At 45.7% G+C, this 16,513-nt stretch overlaps 1 protein-coding gene across 49 annotated transcripts in view; it reads left to right on the forward strand.

The window, feature by feature from the left end:
• Window positions 1–79: 79 nt before the first annotated feature.
• The window catches only part of CEP112 (centrosomal protein 112), a 315,095-nt gene continuing 298,661 nt past the window's right edge, over window positions 80–16,513 (forward strand). For 32 of the 49 annotated variants that reach the window (XR_015146978.1, XR_015146981.1, XR_015146980.1 and 29 more), the window contains exons 1-4: window positions 98–307; window positions 10,164–10,277; window positions 12,919–13,109; window positions 15,013–15,185. Coding sequence is in view for 28 of the 49 variants with exons in the window: in XM_086355750.1 (XP_086211876.1) it covers window positions 10,172–10,277; window positions 12,919–13,109; window positions 15,013–15,185 (470 nt within the window). In the remaining 21 variants the exon portion in view is untranslated. Of the gene's footprint in view, window positions 308–10,163; window positions 10,278–12,918; window positions 13,110–15,012; window positions 15,186–16,513 lie in introns of those variants that run through there. The other 17 variants (XR_015146986.1, XR_015146987.1, XM_086355752.1 and 14 more) reach the window with 8 other exon arrangements.

Here is a 16,513-nt window from a genome sequence, read left to right on the forward strand (position 1 = left end):
GGGCCGCCAGGCTGGAAAGCCAGCCTGGAGGCTGCGCAGAGAACCGGACGTCGTCATGACAACGCCACCCAGCGTAGGGAGGCGGGGAAACTCGAGTGCGGAAGTCCCCGACCCCGGCCTGCCCGGCAGGGCTGCCGAGGCCCGGGCGTCGCCATGGCAGCGTCGGGAAGGGGTGTGGCCTGCGACGGGGCGCCCCCGCCCCGCGGACCCCGCCCGGGCCTGCACCGCGGGCGGCGACCTCGACGCCCGCAAGGGTTTGAAACCGTTTTGTGGCGGCGGCGGCGGCGGCCTGTCGGAAAGCTTGCACGTAGGGGCGCCAGTTCTGGTTTTCTCGAATCCCTTCCCGGGCCCCCACGCGCGGGTTCTCGGTGGAATTTTGTGCGGGAAGGGGTCGCCCCGGGCCGGCCGCCGTCCAGGCCCCTGGCGCGCGCCGCTGCGGCGTCGGGGCGCGGCGGCCGCGGCTCCGCGTGCGGAGAGGGGTCCGGGCGGCGCGGGCCGGGGCTTCTGACAAAGTTGGGGGCAGGCGGGGCGGGTCAGCACGGGGCCCCGGCTCCCGACGGGACGGCGCCTGTGAGCAGACGTCGGCGCGCGGCCGCGGGGTCTGGGCCAGGTCGCCCCCCTCTCCCGGGGTCCCCGCGCGTCCCCCGCTTTGACCTCCCTCCCTTCTGCCCAGGTCCTCTCCGGGCGGGAGCACTCCCTCCGCATCCGGGCGGGGGTCCTGGGCGCTCTGGGGGCGGGCCCTCGGAGGCCCGCGCGCCCCGGCCCGCAGGGCGGACCCAGGCCCGACTCCAGGGTCCCCGGGACGATTGCGGACCCTGCGCGCGGCCTGCCGGCTGATCGTCGTAGAGAAGCCGGACGCGGGGACTCCAGCCGCCCCGTGGGGGTCAGGGTGCGGCGGGGGGCGGTCCCTAGCTCCCTGGCCGCCGGCCCCGGCGTCCCTGGTCTCCGAGGCGATGCCCACAGGTCGTGGGAACCGGGGTCAGTGCCTGGTAACTATCCAAACACCCGGAGGTGCGAGCTGGTGAAACAGGCACCTGTAAACGGGTTTCGGGTTTTGTTTAATGACCCGCCATCCACTTCAAGTACGATTTGATTGAGCAGAATTGATTTTATGCGACTTGGAGGAGTGTGTTTATTTCGCATGCCCCGGGGCGTGACCTGTGTGAGCGGTGTCTCTCTTTGGGGGTGTGGCCGCGTTTCCCCAGGACCTAGAATGTGTGCGGCTTCCTCGTGCTTTTCTAGGACCGCTGAGCACCCTCAGAACCACATCTTAGCCCATTTCCTAGCTGTCAGCAGAGACACAGGTATAAAAAAAGACCATGAGCTAAATATATTAGAGCTATAAGCAAGAATCATCCAGTTTATTTCTTTTTATGTGATGGGTAAACACATTCTAAGTATTTTAAATCTAACTCAAAGACATAGCTTTACTTATTTTTTAAATTCTAATAATTTAAATCTGCAATTCTAATAAGCCATACATAATAAAACTTTTTGATTAGCTGGGATTAAGTAGATGTAACCTACCTGTAAGAGGTAATTCCTTAAAGGTTTGAAGCAAGAATTCTTTGATAATTTGAACCAATAACTTAATTTTGTTTTCATTTTGTTGGAGAATAAGGGATAAGAAAAAGCTGAGTTTTAGCATTGACCAAGTATCACTGATTCTTCATTGTGCTTTTTAAAAAGGTATTTATTTGGCTGCACTGGGTCTTGGTTGCTGCATGGGGGATCTTTAGTTGAGGCATGTGGGATCTAGTTCCGGGCTGGGAATGGAACCTGGGCCTCCTGCATTGGGGCCTCAGCATCTTAGCCACTGGGCCACCAGGGAAGTCCCTCTTTCCTGTGCTTTTTAAAAAGGTATACTCCAGTATTGCATGTTAGTATAGCAGTTTGATTGCCGGTCTACTTTCCAAAATACTTCTTGGAGGTATTGCTGATTTATATTTGAATGGCCAACAGATATAATGAATCTGAGAGCTGATGGTTTCAGAGTTTGAATCTGAGCTTTATGCTTAATTTCATGACTAAGTGAGTCTTTTTACTGTTGAGTTTTCATTTCCTCTAACACTGAACTTTAACATCTCCTGCCTATGTCAAAGGATTGAACGAGAATTCGTGATTATAAGGAATCTTTGTTTTAGCGGTAGCTAAAGACCCTGATGCTGGGAAAGATTGAAGGCGGGAGGAGAAGGGGACGACAGAGGATGAGATGGTTGGATGTTGCATCACCGACTCAATGGACGTGAGTTTGGGTAAAATCTGGGAGTTAGTGATGGACAGGGAGGCCTGGCGTGCTGCAGTCCATGGGGTTACAAAGAGTCTGACACAACTGAGCAACTGAACTGAACTGATGGACCCTCCCAGGCATATGTTTGAGTATGTGGGCAGGATGAACTGTTTAAGCCTGGAAGTACACTTCAGGTCAGAGCTGTGCTTAAGGCTCTGGGTTTCTGTGTTTCCATTTGTTTGTTTATCCATTTGATTAATTGCTTTTCAGCTTAATGATAGTAATATAACATCTGGCAGTGGTATCTTGTTACCAGCTTTCTGTTGATACTTTCTGTTACTGATGGAGTTATGTAAATTATGCAGCTAATTATTGTAGGAATGTAAACAAAACCAACCAGAAACTAACCAATCATTGTTTTTATTTAGTCACTAAGTTGGGTCCGACTCTCTGCAACCGCATGGACTGTGGCCCACAAGGCTCCTCTGTCCATGGGATTTCCCAGGCAGAAATACTGGAGTGGGTTGCCATTTCCTCCTCCAGGGGATCTTCCTGACCCAGGGATTGAACTGTGTCTCCTTGTGTCTCCTGCGTTGACAGTAGAGTTCTTCACCACTGCACCACCTGGGAAGCCCTAACTAATCATTAAACGTGATTAAATAGAACAAAATTTATGTTAACCAAGCCTTGAATTCAAAAATATGTTTCTTTTACTGTAATGCAGAAGGTACCATGACCAGTTTTGGTTAACAGAATTAAGGGCAATAGTATTTCTATTCTAGAAGAACCATTTGGTACTTGGAACAACAACAACAACAAAAAACCGCCACAGACATACCTTGTTTTATGGCACTTTGCTTTATTCCGCTTCACAGATACTGTGTTTTTAACAAATTGAAGGTTTGTGGCAGCCCTGCCTGGAACAAGTCCACCACTTGCCAATACCATCTGCTCACGTCGTGTCTCTGGGTCACAGTTTGGTAATTCCCAGAACATTTGAAACCCTCCCAAAAATGATTACAAGTGATGGATAGTGGTTTTTTTGGTTTTGTTTTTTAGCAATAAAGTATTTTTAAAATTAAGGTATGTACTTTTTTAGCATAATGCTGTTGAACACGCAATAGACGACAGCATAATGTAAACATACCTTTCATATGAGGGAGTGTCCCTGGTGACTCAGATGGTAAAGTATCCACCTGCCGTGCAGGAGACCTGGGGTCCATCCGTGGGTCAGGAAGATCCCCTGAAGAAGGGAATGGCAGCCTACTCCAGGTTTCATGCCTGAAGAATCCCGTAGCCATTCCAGTCCTTCTTTTATGCACTGGGAAAGCCCCGTGTTCGGGCGACTCGCCTCGCTGTGGCGTGTGCCTCGTTGCTGTGGTCTGGAACTGAGCCTGCGGTGCCTTTGAGGTCTGCCTGTGTTTGTCCCGTGGAAGTGGGATGTTCATTTCTTCAGCTTCTGTCACATGCCATGTGGTGTACTGGGCACCTACTGAGATGCATCAGACACGGTCCCTGCCTTCCAGGAGCATCTCACAGATGGTGGGAGACGTGTGAACAGTGTGCAGTTGTGTGAAGAAAGAGTAAAAGCACGATAAACGCTGCCCCACAGCTGTGAGCGTGCACACTCGGATGGAGCGAAGAGTCTGGGCCACGCGGGGCAAGTCTCAGATGGGCGCTTGAGCTGCACTTGCTGACTCCAGGCAGGGGGACAGCCCGTGAGGAGGAGGAGTGATCCTCTGGAGAGCAAGCCTGAGCGAGTGCGGACCGGCAGGGAGTGCTCGTGGCGTAAGGGCATCTGGGGGGCGGTTACTGAGGCAGAGTGCGTGTACATGTGTGTGTGTAGAGAGAGTGGTCATCCGTGGGGTGGTAGTGAGGCAGAGTGCGTGTGTGTGTGTAGAGAGAGTGGTCATCCATGGGGCGGTTAGTGAGGCAGAGAGTGTGTGTGTGTGTGTGTGTATAGGAGTGGTCATCCGTGGGGTGGTTGGTTAGGCTGTGTGTGTGTGGGTGTGTGTCTGTGTGTGGGTGTGTGTCTGTGGGTGTGTGTGGAGTGATCATCCGTGGGTTGGTTGGCTGTGTATGTGTGTGTGTCTGCCTGTCACTATGTGTGTGTGTGTGTCTGTGTGTTTCTGTGTGTGTGTGTCTGTGTGTGTGTCTGTGTTAGGCTGTGGGGTGGTTGGTTAGGCCCTGTGTGTGTGTGTGGAGTGGTCATCCGTGGGTTGGTTGGCTGTGTGTGTGTGTCTGTCTCTGTGTTTCTGTATGTGTCTGGGTGTGTGTGTGTCTGTGTGTGTGTCTGTGTGTGTGTATGTCTGTATATGTGTGTGTGTCTGTCTCTGTGTCTGTGTGTGTCTCTGTGTGTGCCTCTGTGCGTGTGTCTGTATGTGTGTGTGTCTGTCTGTGTGTGTGTTTCTGTGTGTCTGTGTGTATGTCGATTTGTGTGTCTGTGCCTGTGTGTCTGTCTGTCTGTGTCTGTGTATGTCTTTGTGTGTGTGTGTGTCTGTGTGTATGTCGATTTGTGTGTCTGTGCCTGTGTGTCTGTCTGTCTGTGTATGTCTTTGTGTGTGTGTGTGTCTGTGTGTCTCTGTGTGTGTGTCAGCATGTGTGTCTGTGTGTGTATCTGTGTTTGTGCATCTGTGTGAGTGTGTCTGTGTGTGGGTTTCTGTGTGTGTGTCTGTGTCAGTCTGTGTGTGTGTCAGTCTGTGTGTATGTCTGTCTCTCTGTGTGTGTGTCTGCCTCTGTGTGTGCCTCTCTGTGTGTGTCTGTGTGTGTGTGTATGTGTGTGTGTCTATGTGTGTAGTATGTCTGTGTGTGTATGTGTGTTTGTGTGTCTGTGTGTGTCTGTGTGTGCGTGTCTGTGTGTATGTCGGTTTGTGTGTCTGTGCCTGTGTGTGTGTCTGTGTGTATGGGTGTCTGTGTGTGTTTCTTTGTGTGTCTGTGTGTGTGTGTCTGTGTGTGTGTATCTGTGTGTGTCTGTGTGTGTCTTTGTGTGTGTGTCTTGTGTCTGTGTCTGTGTCTCTGTGTGTGTCTGTGTGTGTCTTTGTTTTTGTGTGTGTCTTGTGTCTGTGTCTCTGTGTGTGTCAGTGTCTGTGTGTGTCTGTGTATTTGCCTGTCTGTGTCTGTCTGCGTGTGTGTGTGTCTGTGTGTCTGTGTGTGTTTGCCTGTCTGTGTGTGTGTCTGTGTGTGTGTGTGTCTGTGTGTCTTGTGTGTGTGTGTGTCTGCCTGTTTGTCTGCCTGCCTGTCTGTGGAGGGACGGGCTCGGAAGGCACCGCACTGGGCCGCCTGACTGGGTCTGGGCTCAGCGGTCGCCCGCGCCCTGGAGGCTGGGGGTGAGGGGCTGAGCTCCGGGCGCAGGACTGAGGGGGAAGCGGGAGGGCGTCCTCGGGACGGGCAGTGAGGAGGGCACAGGCGGGTTTGGAGGTGTTTCTGGGTGTTTGTTCTTTGTCGGGTCCTGGGAGGAAGTCGAGGCCACACAGCGAGGAGGTCGTCGGCAGGGGAGGGAGAGGACGGTGGGCGACAGTCAGGGCGCCGCGCAGCCGCGCAGCCGGCGCGCATCTCGGGCAGATGAGCTGGGAGGCGGCGGCGGAGCCTCTGCCCGTCGCCCCGACTCTTCCGCTGACGCGGGAGCCGGGCCCTGGAGTGGAAAGTGAGGCGAGGCCGCAGCGGCCTGGTCCGGCTTCCGCGCTGCCCGGAGCAGGAATGCTGAGGGACCCCAGCGAGCCTCGGTCACGGGGGCAGGGCGGCTGGGGCCCGAGGGGCGCCTCACGAGGGGATTTGGGGTGCGGCTGGAAGAGCCGCAGGAGGGAGCCGCGTGCTGGTCCCAGCGAGGGGAGTCTGGCTCACCTCCGGCCGGACCGGCTGCGTGCGGAGCCCCTGTGCGGAGGGGCCGACCCTGCCGTGGAGGCGGCCACGGGAGGGCGCGGAGACGCACAGCAGGGCTGTTCTCCAAACGGCATTTGCAGATTTGAATAAATGTCGTTTGAACAAATGACAAATGGGGACCGAGTAGCACATAGAGACAGTACCCAGGCATTTCAGAACTTAGAGGAACATGTGGACCCTTGAGTAGATTTTAACTTGAGGAGTCTTGTCAAAACCTATGTTTCTGATTTTGGGGGTTCACCCCTTTATAATCAGTGCTTTTCCTGTTGATTAGGAAGAAACCCAAGGACCAGTATTTTAAATTTTTTGATGGGAGGACTGTGTGGATCACAATAAACCGTGGGAAATTCTGAAAGAGATGAGAATACGAGACCACCTGACTTGCCTCTTGAGAAATCTGTGTGCAGGTCAGGAAGCAACAGTTAGAACTGGACATGGAACAACAGACTGGTTCCAAACAGGAAAAGGAGTACGTCAAGGCTGTATATTATCACCCTGCTTATTTAACTTACATGGAGAGTACATCATGAGAAACGCTGGACTGGAAGAAACACAAGCTGGAATCAAGATTGCCGGGAGAAATATCAAGAACCTCAGATATGCAGATGACACCACCCTTATGTGAAGAGGAACTAAAAAGCCTCTTGATGAAGGTGAAAGAGGAGAGTGAAAAAGTTGGCTTAAAGCTCAACATTCAGAAAACGAAGATCATGGTATCCGGTTCCATCACCTCATGGCAAATAGATGGGGAAACAGTGGAAACAGTGTCAGACTTTACTTTTTTGGGGCTCCAAAATCACTACAGATGGTGACTGCAGCCATGAAATTAAAAGACGCTTACTCCTTGGAAGGAAAGCTTTGTCCAACCTAGATAAGCATCTTGAAAAGCAGAGACATTACTTTGCCAACAAAGGTCCGTCTAGTCAAGGCTGTGGTTTTTCCTGTGGTCATGTATGAATGTGAGAGTTGGACTGTGAAGAAAGCTGAGCACCGAAGAATTGATGCTTTTGAACTGTGGTGTTGGAGAAGACTCTAGAGAGTCCCTTGGACTGCAAGGAGATCCAACCAGTCCATTCTGAAGGAGATCAGCCCTGGGATTTCTTTGGAAGGAATGATGCTGAAGCTGAAACTCCAGTACTTTGGCCACCTCATGCGAAGAGTTGACTCATTGGAAAAGACTCTGATGCTGGGAGGGACTGGGGGCGGGAGGAGAGGGGGATGACAGAGGATGAGACGGCTGGATGGCATCACTGACTCGATGGACGTGAGTCTGAGTGAACTCCGGGAGTTGGTGATGGACATGGAGGCCTGGTGTGCTGCGATTCATGGGGTCGCAAAGAGTCAGACATGACTGAGCAACTGAACTGAACTGAACTGAAACATTGTACATTTATGGACATTAAAAATCACTTTTTCGGTATACAGTTTGATTAATTTTTACACATACATAGAATAGGTTCTTATAACCTGCACACATAGCATGTTCCAGGACCTGTGTGATTTCCTCACCCCGCCCCATCCTGTTGCTAACCCAGTGAGTGAGCCTGTGTGCCTGTACCTTTTCTTTGTGCCTGGAGTTTCTGCATGGTCATACAGTATGTGGCCTTTTGAGAACGGCTTCTCTGACTTAGGCTGATGCACTTGCAGTTCGCCCATGTTGTCGGGTGTATCAGCACTTCTTTCCTTGCTTTTCATTGTGTGGATGAACCATAGTTGGTTTATCCGTTTCCAAGGGGAGGGATACTTAGTTGGATTCCAGTGTTTGGAATTGGTTACAGAAGAAAAAAAAAGTGGTTACAGAAGAAAAAAGCTGTTATAAACAGTACATTCAGGTTTCCGTGTGAATATAGATTTCATTTCATTTAGATAAATGCCTAAGACTAGGATTTTTGAGTCCTATGCTAAGTGTGTGCTTAACTGACTAAGAAATGTCTGTTTTCCAGAGTGGTTGCATCATTTTGTATTCCTACCAGCCATGTGTGAATCTTCCTGTTGTTCTGGTCCTGTTGTTCTGTTGTTCCGTTCCTGTTGTTCCGTTCCTGTTTCCTGTTCTGCTGCTGCTGTTCTGGTCCTGTTGTTCTGTTGTTGTTCTGGTCCTGTTGTTCTGCTGTTGTTCTGTTGTTCCATTCCTGTTGTTCTGTTGTTCTGTTCCTGTTGTCCTGTTGTTCTGCTGTTGTTCTGGTCCTGTTCTGCTGCTGTTCTGGTCCTGTTGTTCTGTTGTTGTTCTGGTCCTGTTGTTCTGCTGTTGTTCTGGTCCTGTTGTTCTGTTGTTGTTCTGGTCCTGTTGTTCTGCTGTTGTTCTGGTCCTGTTGTTCTGTTGTTGTTCTGGTCCTGTTGTTCTGCTGTTGTTCTGGTCCTGTTGTTCTGTTGTTGTTCTGGTCCTGTTGTTCTGCTGTTGTTCTGTTGTTCCATTCCTGTTGTTCTGTTGTTCTGGTCCTGTTGTCCTGTTATTCTGTTGTTGTTCTGGTCCTGTTGTTCTGTTGTTCTGTGCCCTTAGTGGTTTGGTATCGTTTGCATTTCTAAGTTTAGCTGTCCTCATAGGTGGGTAGTGATGTCTCAACGTGGTTCTCATTAGCATCTGTCTACTGATTAGAGATGTAAAGCATCTTCTTCACCTGCTTACGTGTCAGCTGTACCTCTTCTTTTGTAAAGGAACTAATTTTTTTGCTGATTACTTTTATTGGGTTGCTTGTTTACTTGTGGTTTAGTTTTAAAAGTTCTTTATGTATTCTTGATATAGGTCCTTTCTGAGATATATGCAGTGTTTCTTCCCAGTCTGTAACTTATCTTTTCAGCTCCTGGCAGAGTTCTTTGCAGAACAGAAGTTTTTTTTTTTTTTATAAAGTCCAATATATCAATTTTTTCTTTAATGGGTAGTGCTTTTAATGTTGTATCTGAGAAATCCTTGACTAACTTCAAGTCATGAAGATTTTTTTCCTATGTTTTCTTGTTTTACATTTTACTCTTAGGTCTATGATTTATTTTGAGTTAATTTTCAGTTCAGTCACTCAGTCATGTCCAACTCTTTGTTACCCCATAGACTGCAGCATGCCAGGCCTCCCTGTTCATCACCAACTCCTGGAGTTTATTCAAACTCATGTCCATTGAGTTGGTGATGCCATCCAACCATCTCATCCTCTGTCGTCCCCTTCTCCCCCCACCCTCAATCTTTCCCAGCATCAAGGTCTTTTCTAATGAGTCAGTTCTTTGTATCAGGTGGCCAAAATATTAGAGTTTCAGCTTCAGCATCAGTCCTTCCAATGAATATTCAGGACTGATTTCCTTTAGGATGGACTGGTTGAATCTCCTTGCAGTCCAAGGGACTCTTAAGAGCCTTCTTCAACACCACAGTTCAAAAAGCCTCAGTTCTTTGGTGCTCAGCTTTCTTTATAGTCCAACACTCACATCTATACATGACTACTGGAAAAACCATAGCTTTGACTAGATGGACTTTTGTTGGCAAAATAATGTCTCTGCTTTTTAATAAGCTGTCTAGGTTTGTAGTCAACGGCACCCTACTCCAGTAGTCTTGCCTGGAAAATCCCATGGATGGAGGAGCCTGGGAGGCTGCAGTCCATGGGGTCGCTGAGGGTTGGACACGACTGAGCGACTTCCCTTTCACTTTTCACTTTCATGCATTGGAGAAGGAAATGGCAACCCACTCCAGTGTTCTTGCCTGGAGAATCCCAGGGACGGGGGAGCCTGGTGGGCTGCTGTCTCTGGGGTTGCACAGAGTCGGACACGACTGAAGCGACTTAGCAGCAGCAGGTTTGTAGTGTTTATAGTGTTTCTTAAAATCAGGTAAAGTGAGTCTTCCAAACTTATTCTTCTTTTTCAGAATTATGTCTGCTATTCTAATTCCTTTAACTTTCCATGTAAATTTTCGAGTCAGCTTGTGTATATCTGTAAGGAATACTGCTGGGAATTTTAGTGGAACTGCATTATATCTGTAGATCAATTTGGGGGTGTTCAATACTAATGAATTTTATTTGATCTCTTCCAACAGTTATATAGTTTTCAGCATACAGACTTTTTAATTTTAAATATTTTACAGGCTGAATTATGGAAATGGGAAGTGAAGAAGAAAAATGGGAGAAGCTGGATGCAGAATTTGATCACTTTGTGGTAGATATGAAGCCTTTCGTTCTAAAATTGCCCCATAGGTCAGGTAAGATTATGTTTGAAAATTAGGTTCTTAGCATTAATTTTTTTCTTTGTATTATTTAGCCAAACCAGTGAACTTCCAATATGGAAAGAAAACTGAATTTGTTTAATAACAATTTTCATCTTATAAAGGATTGTTTACTCTGAGCTGTTCGAGGGAACATGGAAATTCAGCGATGATGATGTCCTATTAAACCATGGCAAGGTCTTAAGATGTTACCCGTCCATGTCAGAAGCTTAAAGTGCATGAATCTTTCAAGTTAGCTGAATGGTTTTTTGCTGAGACGTTTTCCTCCTCCCATGGAAATGGTTCCTTTCAGGAGCTTACTGTCCACCTGTCTCTGACCCTTTTGTTTATTAAAGCAGAAAGTAGTGTTAATCTTCCCTGCTTATTGGTTGACTGAATAAAATCACGTGTGAATGAGTTCTTGTTGCTGTCTTGTTTGCAGTTCCTAACCTGTTACCTTTGAGAGGTTTTGTCTCAAGTCAGAGATTTTCAGATAATGTAAGGTTTATCAGAGAGCAGTCAAGGAGACTGTGAGGAGCTTGAAAGCTTCTCTAAGTGATGGCAGCCGTAAGGCTGGCTGTAAAAGTAAATGTGTTTTTGGAGCTTTTGAGTGGAGGGTTAGGAGTGGGGACAAGAAACTGGTGTTTACCCGAGTTTTGTCCAGGTTCCCTCTAGCTCTGAGATACCTAGTGAACTTTACATTCAAACAGAGGAGCCAAGTCCGTGTAGACCTTCACCCCAGGGAAGGGGCTGCAGTGTTTGAGTCCCACATCCTGTGTCATCCTCCGTGCAGGCCGGCCTGCAGCCCGCCGAGCCCAGGGGTTTGGCTCGGTCTTCCCTTCTCGGTCTTCCTCTGCCTCTTCTCTTGCTTTTATGGATGGTAACCTCTTTTTTCTTTCTCTGCTGTTCTTAAAATGAGTATTTCCTATCCCCTGGCTCATTCACAGTTAGTTGAATTAGTATTTAATGGTATTTCTACCTGGTGTTCTCTTCTGATATTCTCTTCTGATATTCACTGTATTATTTCCTTCTTGAGTTAGACCTGCTGATTAGGATAAATGTATATTAAAATCTCTCATTATAAATGTACTTCAAGTCAAACTGTGTTCATATTCCATCTTTTAAAAAGGGATTTGGGGCATCTAGAATGGGATTAATTGTGGTCTTTGGTTTGTGACTCATTGTGGATATTGGTACATCCCTGGTGCTTTTTATGCCATTAATTCGTAATGAAAGCTCAGAAACTCACATCCCTGTCAAGACCTGACCATTCATCCAACTTCAATCTCATTGTAGCTAAATTCTACTTCGTTTCCCCCCATTATTTTAAGTAATGAATTTCTTCATTAGCCAAATGGTTGTACTAAGCTCTGTTCATTTGAATATTATATGTTAATAGATTTCAGTTTGCTCCAGGACATATAGAAATGCAGTTTGAAAAGCCGTTTAAGTTGATCAGTTTTACTTGCTGTTTTCTTTTTGCACAAAGTGCACCTGAAATTGGGGCTTCCCTGGTAGCTTGGCTGGTAAAGAATCAACCTGCAGCGCAGGAGACCCCGTTTCAGTTCCAGGGTCAGGAAGATCCGCTGGAGAAGGGAAAGGCTACCCACTCCAGTATTCGGGGTTGCAGAGTCGTACATGACTGAGCCACTTTCACTTTCACACCCAGTGTTTCGAGAAGTGTTTTGTGATTATATAATTTTCAAAACTAAAAATACAAAGTTCTTTAGAGACTACTCTTATACCTGGAGTGATAAATCCAGCATGAGCAAAGTGGTAAATCAATCCCAGGGATTTTTGTAGGTAAAACAATAAGCGAATATGACCTTTAGAGACTAAGAGATTAAAGCAGATTTATGATTTGTGTTAGATATATAATCCTTAAATTGAGTTAGACAGCAAGATTAATGTTGAAATAGACTTGGTGAGCCCTGAAAACAATTCTGTGTCATGGTGAGATGAGGCAGTCAATAGGCCATTTTATGTGGATTAAACTGTGGTACATTTTTAAGGTAGTTTTTAAAAGGATAATTATTTTTCAAAATTATATGTAAATACAGTAACCCTCAAATATTTTTAGAGAGGTTAAAAGAAAACCCTGAATAAATCATCCACAAATCCCTGAAAATCATCAGCTTTAATAAATAAAACATTTGTGATTCAATTAGAGATTGAGTTTAAAATGCTTAAGTTTGCATTTTCTCTCTCGTGGTTTTAAAATTATAGAAAGATTTTTCATCACAACTAAAATTATTTTAGAGATGATTTTATGGCAACACTTTTGTCTCAGAGATTTATCTGATGGTAATCCTGGGACTCTAATCGACTGATAAAGGTCAACTAGACCAGGGGAGGCGGACTGCAGCCCCTTTCCACATCCCGCCTGCAGCCTTTTCTGTGAAGATTGATTAGAAAACAGCCGTGACCCCCGGTGGATGTGTGGTGCAGGGGATTTCTTGCAAACTTGAGACGTTGTGTGGAAGATCACCTGGGCCTGCAAAACTGAAATGTTCGCTGTCTGGTGCTTTTCAGAAAAGATCTGCTAGCCCCTGCAATGGACGAGAGCAGATGTTTTATGGGTCTGTAAGGGAATGTGTTTTCTGAGAAATGCAGCCTAACAGCCCCTGTGTGTGTCTAGAACGGCAGCGGTGTGCACTCTGGATCAGAAAGCTGTGTGAGCCTTCAGGCACCGGCACCGGCATCCCGGGCAGGAAGAACCGCAACTTGTACGCCAAGCTCCTGCTGCACATGCTCCGGCGCGGGGTGCTCGAGGGCCCGTTCACGCAGCGCCCGGAGCCAGGGACCCTCAGAGCCCTGCCTTCCTACATGGTAGGTGTGTGCGCGCCAAGCGCCTTACTGCCCATGCCCAGGCGGGGGCGCCCGAGGGCCCTGCCTCCCTACATGGTAGGTGTGTGTGCCAAGCGCCTTACTGTCCATGCCCAGGCGGGGGCGCCCGAGGGCCCGGTCACACAGGACCCTAGGGTCATTTGTTAAGTCACAAGTCCTAGATAGGTGTTAGCTAAAACAATTTTTTTGCTCCCTGATTCAGTTTTTTCCACCTTGAATGGAAATTAGAGATTGGGCTCTAAGGGGACTACACTTAATTGATTTAGTCACCACAGTATTCTGCACTATTTCTTTAAAAATTAAAATTAATTTTCAAGCCTTCATTTCCCACTAATTTTCACTGGATTACACTAATAATGTATAGATGTCAGTAAATTCTAGCTTCTGAAGCTTTCTGGATGTTAACATGAATTTGACCAAACTTCAGAATAGTGAATGTGAGGGAAGCCTGGTGTGCTGCAGTACATGGGGTCTCAAAGTCAGACACAGCTTAGCCACTGAACAGCAAATATGTTTTACTTAATGTATATGAGAGGTTGGATTGAATGACGTCTAATGTTTTTTATAATCTAATAAAGTGGCAATAATAAGTTAGAGTTTAGCAGTGACTTTCTGTACTTGATTTCATTATCGAAAGTCAGCTTTGTCCTTGTGCTTGGCTGAGTCTTCACTGTCTTGGGCCTTGTAACTGTGAAGTAGGTCTTGGTTTATGTGGTCTTTGGATACTTGAGAAATCTGTAGGTGTTGGTGGTCGCTGATAGATACATATTTATTAAAAAATAGAAAACCCTGCAAAACTTCTGTGTGGTATATTCTAAGACTTGACTCTATTTTATCAGTTAAACCAAAGTTCCGTCAAGAGGCATGCTGCACCCTAGATAGTAGTCTCTGTTATTCGTGGCAGAGTGCCAGATGAGATTCTGCTTTATGTGTTAAACTATGGCCGTGCGTTTCCTTAAGATCAGTAGTCTTTGGGGTAGTAGTTAGTTGACTTCATCATTGATTAAGCATTGAAGTGACTTCCTCAATTAAAAAGAAACAGCTGTGCTGGTTTGACTTGGGATAGAGGGTCGTGTGTCACCCTTCCCTAGAAAACAGCCCCTGGAGAATTTTTTGAGTAGGATTGGGAGGATTACAGTTAATGCAAACTTTATATGCAGAGTTTTCTTCAGAAATCTGTCATGAAGCCTGTCTCCCATGAGGAGAAATAAATGGGCTGGTGTCTTTCTTCTTAATGACCGAAGATAGAACATTTTCTGAAATATATTCAGATGTTGAAATACAAGTGTACTGTATCATGTTTTCCCATTCACACTCATAGTATGGGATCATAGGAAAGGGCTTTAGTTTATAAATAAAAATAATAACATAAAAGCCTAGAGACCTGTCTTGGATTTTTCGGCTAGGTCGTGGCATAGCCAGAACTAAATTCTAGGTCTTCAACTCTGTTATTACTAATGATGAAGAGGTTTCTAAATTTTTTCTGATTTTTACTGATTTTGGTTTCTCTGCCTACTGATTTGTGTGTGTGTGTGTGTGTGTGTGTGTGTGTGTGCATGCACACAGAGTAATGATCACAGCACAAAAATGACCTTTTCATTGTCTTTTCAGAAAGCTAATATTCCTTTTGTAATATAAATCATAACTATCATATGTGTCTGCCATATAATTTTATGATTTATCAAATTTAAACATGCTATAACTAAAATGTGAGCCATTCATTTTTATGTATTTCAGTATTTCATTGAATGATGCATTTTTATATAATTAAACTTGAGTATTTGAAAGGTTGTTATCAAAGTTGAAACTTGATGGAAATCTTAACTGATCATTTCAATGTATAGTACATTTTGAAAGAATAATTTTTCTAATTTTTAAAAATCAGTCCATCTATTTTGATGAACCAAATCCAGCACAAGCGAAAGGGTGCAGCGCGGATGGATTGCCGGACTGGGTGGTGGGTGAGCTGGGGAGCCGCGAGCGCAGACTCAGCGAATCCCGGGAGCTGTCTTCTGGAGAAGACCACTCTTTGGTGCAGTCGCCAACCACCGTCCACAGGTACGCCCGAGCCCGGGAGTCCACGCACGTTTCATCATTTGGCTTCTCTTTGGTACTGGTTAATACAGTCCATATTTCCTTTTTTTTTTTTAAATGGTAAATAGTTGGTTTACTTTATGTTTTTGCTGAAGTTGAGGGCTATGAAGGAATGTCATGTAGGTAAAATGACAATGTTGCTTTTCCGTTGATTGTATATTGAAGATTATATTACATTTTTAAGTGATTTTTGAATATCTATTAAATATTTATTTCTCTTCCCATTGCTTGGGAAATGGTGACTGAAAGTCTGTAAGTAACATAGTTCTCTGTTTTCCTCTGGGACAAGCATGAACTGAGAATATTTCAGTGACTTCAACAAAATACAACATCTTCCATATCCATCTTGAAGCTTATGCTTGAATTTCTTTCCTCTCCCCTCACCAAACAATATTTGTTTGGATTTAATAGAATAATGAATGCAAACATAAACCCCATTAAAATGTGCTTTCTTACTAGATATAAGCTTAAATGCGATTTTTAGTACAAATAAAAGTGAATTTCTGAATTTTAAGTACACGATAAAACAATTATTGTTGTAATATAGCTTTTGGCCTTTAGGAGGAATAGATTTAAACTGGACTTTAATCACATTCTGAGTTCTGCGTTTGGCGCTGTTCCCTGAGACGCTGGCGTACTGGATGGCGTCAGCTGACGTGTCGTGCTTCTGCTTCACTCCTCACCATTCCCATAGTAATCTTAATTTTTGGAATTTGATTAGGTTAACAATGTAATCTTTCTTTTCTACTACTATTTTTTTTTTTTTGCTTTATTCCTTAAAGGGTACAGAAATCTCACTAGTAATTTGAAACATCTTCATGGTTGATGTAGTCTGGTTATGTTTTTCAGACCTCACATATTATGGTGGAAAAGAACAGATGAACGTAAAGCAAGAGATCCAGTCCCTGTGAAGTTTTTTTTATTAGAAAGGGGAAATAAGTTAATATGGAGAGGCAGAACAGGAAGAGGCGATATAACTAGGACACGTGTCAGAAGCATAAAAAGGAAGGAGCAGATGAGCCCATGGCAGATGCTTTCCTAGGAAGCCTAGGGTTCAGGACAGGAGGTGCACCTGTGGCCTCCAGGGAATCCAGGTGAATAGGACTTTTGTCTCTCAGAACAGAGGATCAACTTGGAGGAAATATGGTGATAATATTCTTCAAATATTACTCAGTAACTTTTCTGGGCGATGAAACCATAGTAAAATCTCTACGGTTTTAACAAGTAACATTTCTCTTTGTCGCTCACTTATAATAAAATAACATTTCAATGAAAAGTACTTGAGTTTGAGG

This window comes from Bos grunniens, chromosome 19 (genome assembly GCF_055505025.1).
Source record: "Bos grunniens cultivar Pamir isolate PY7600 chromosome 19, Bosgru_T2T1.0, whole genome shotgun sequence".
NCBI classification, from domain to species: Eukaryota; Metazoa; Chordata; class Mammalia; order Artiodactyla; family Bovidae; genus Bos; species Bos grunniens.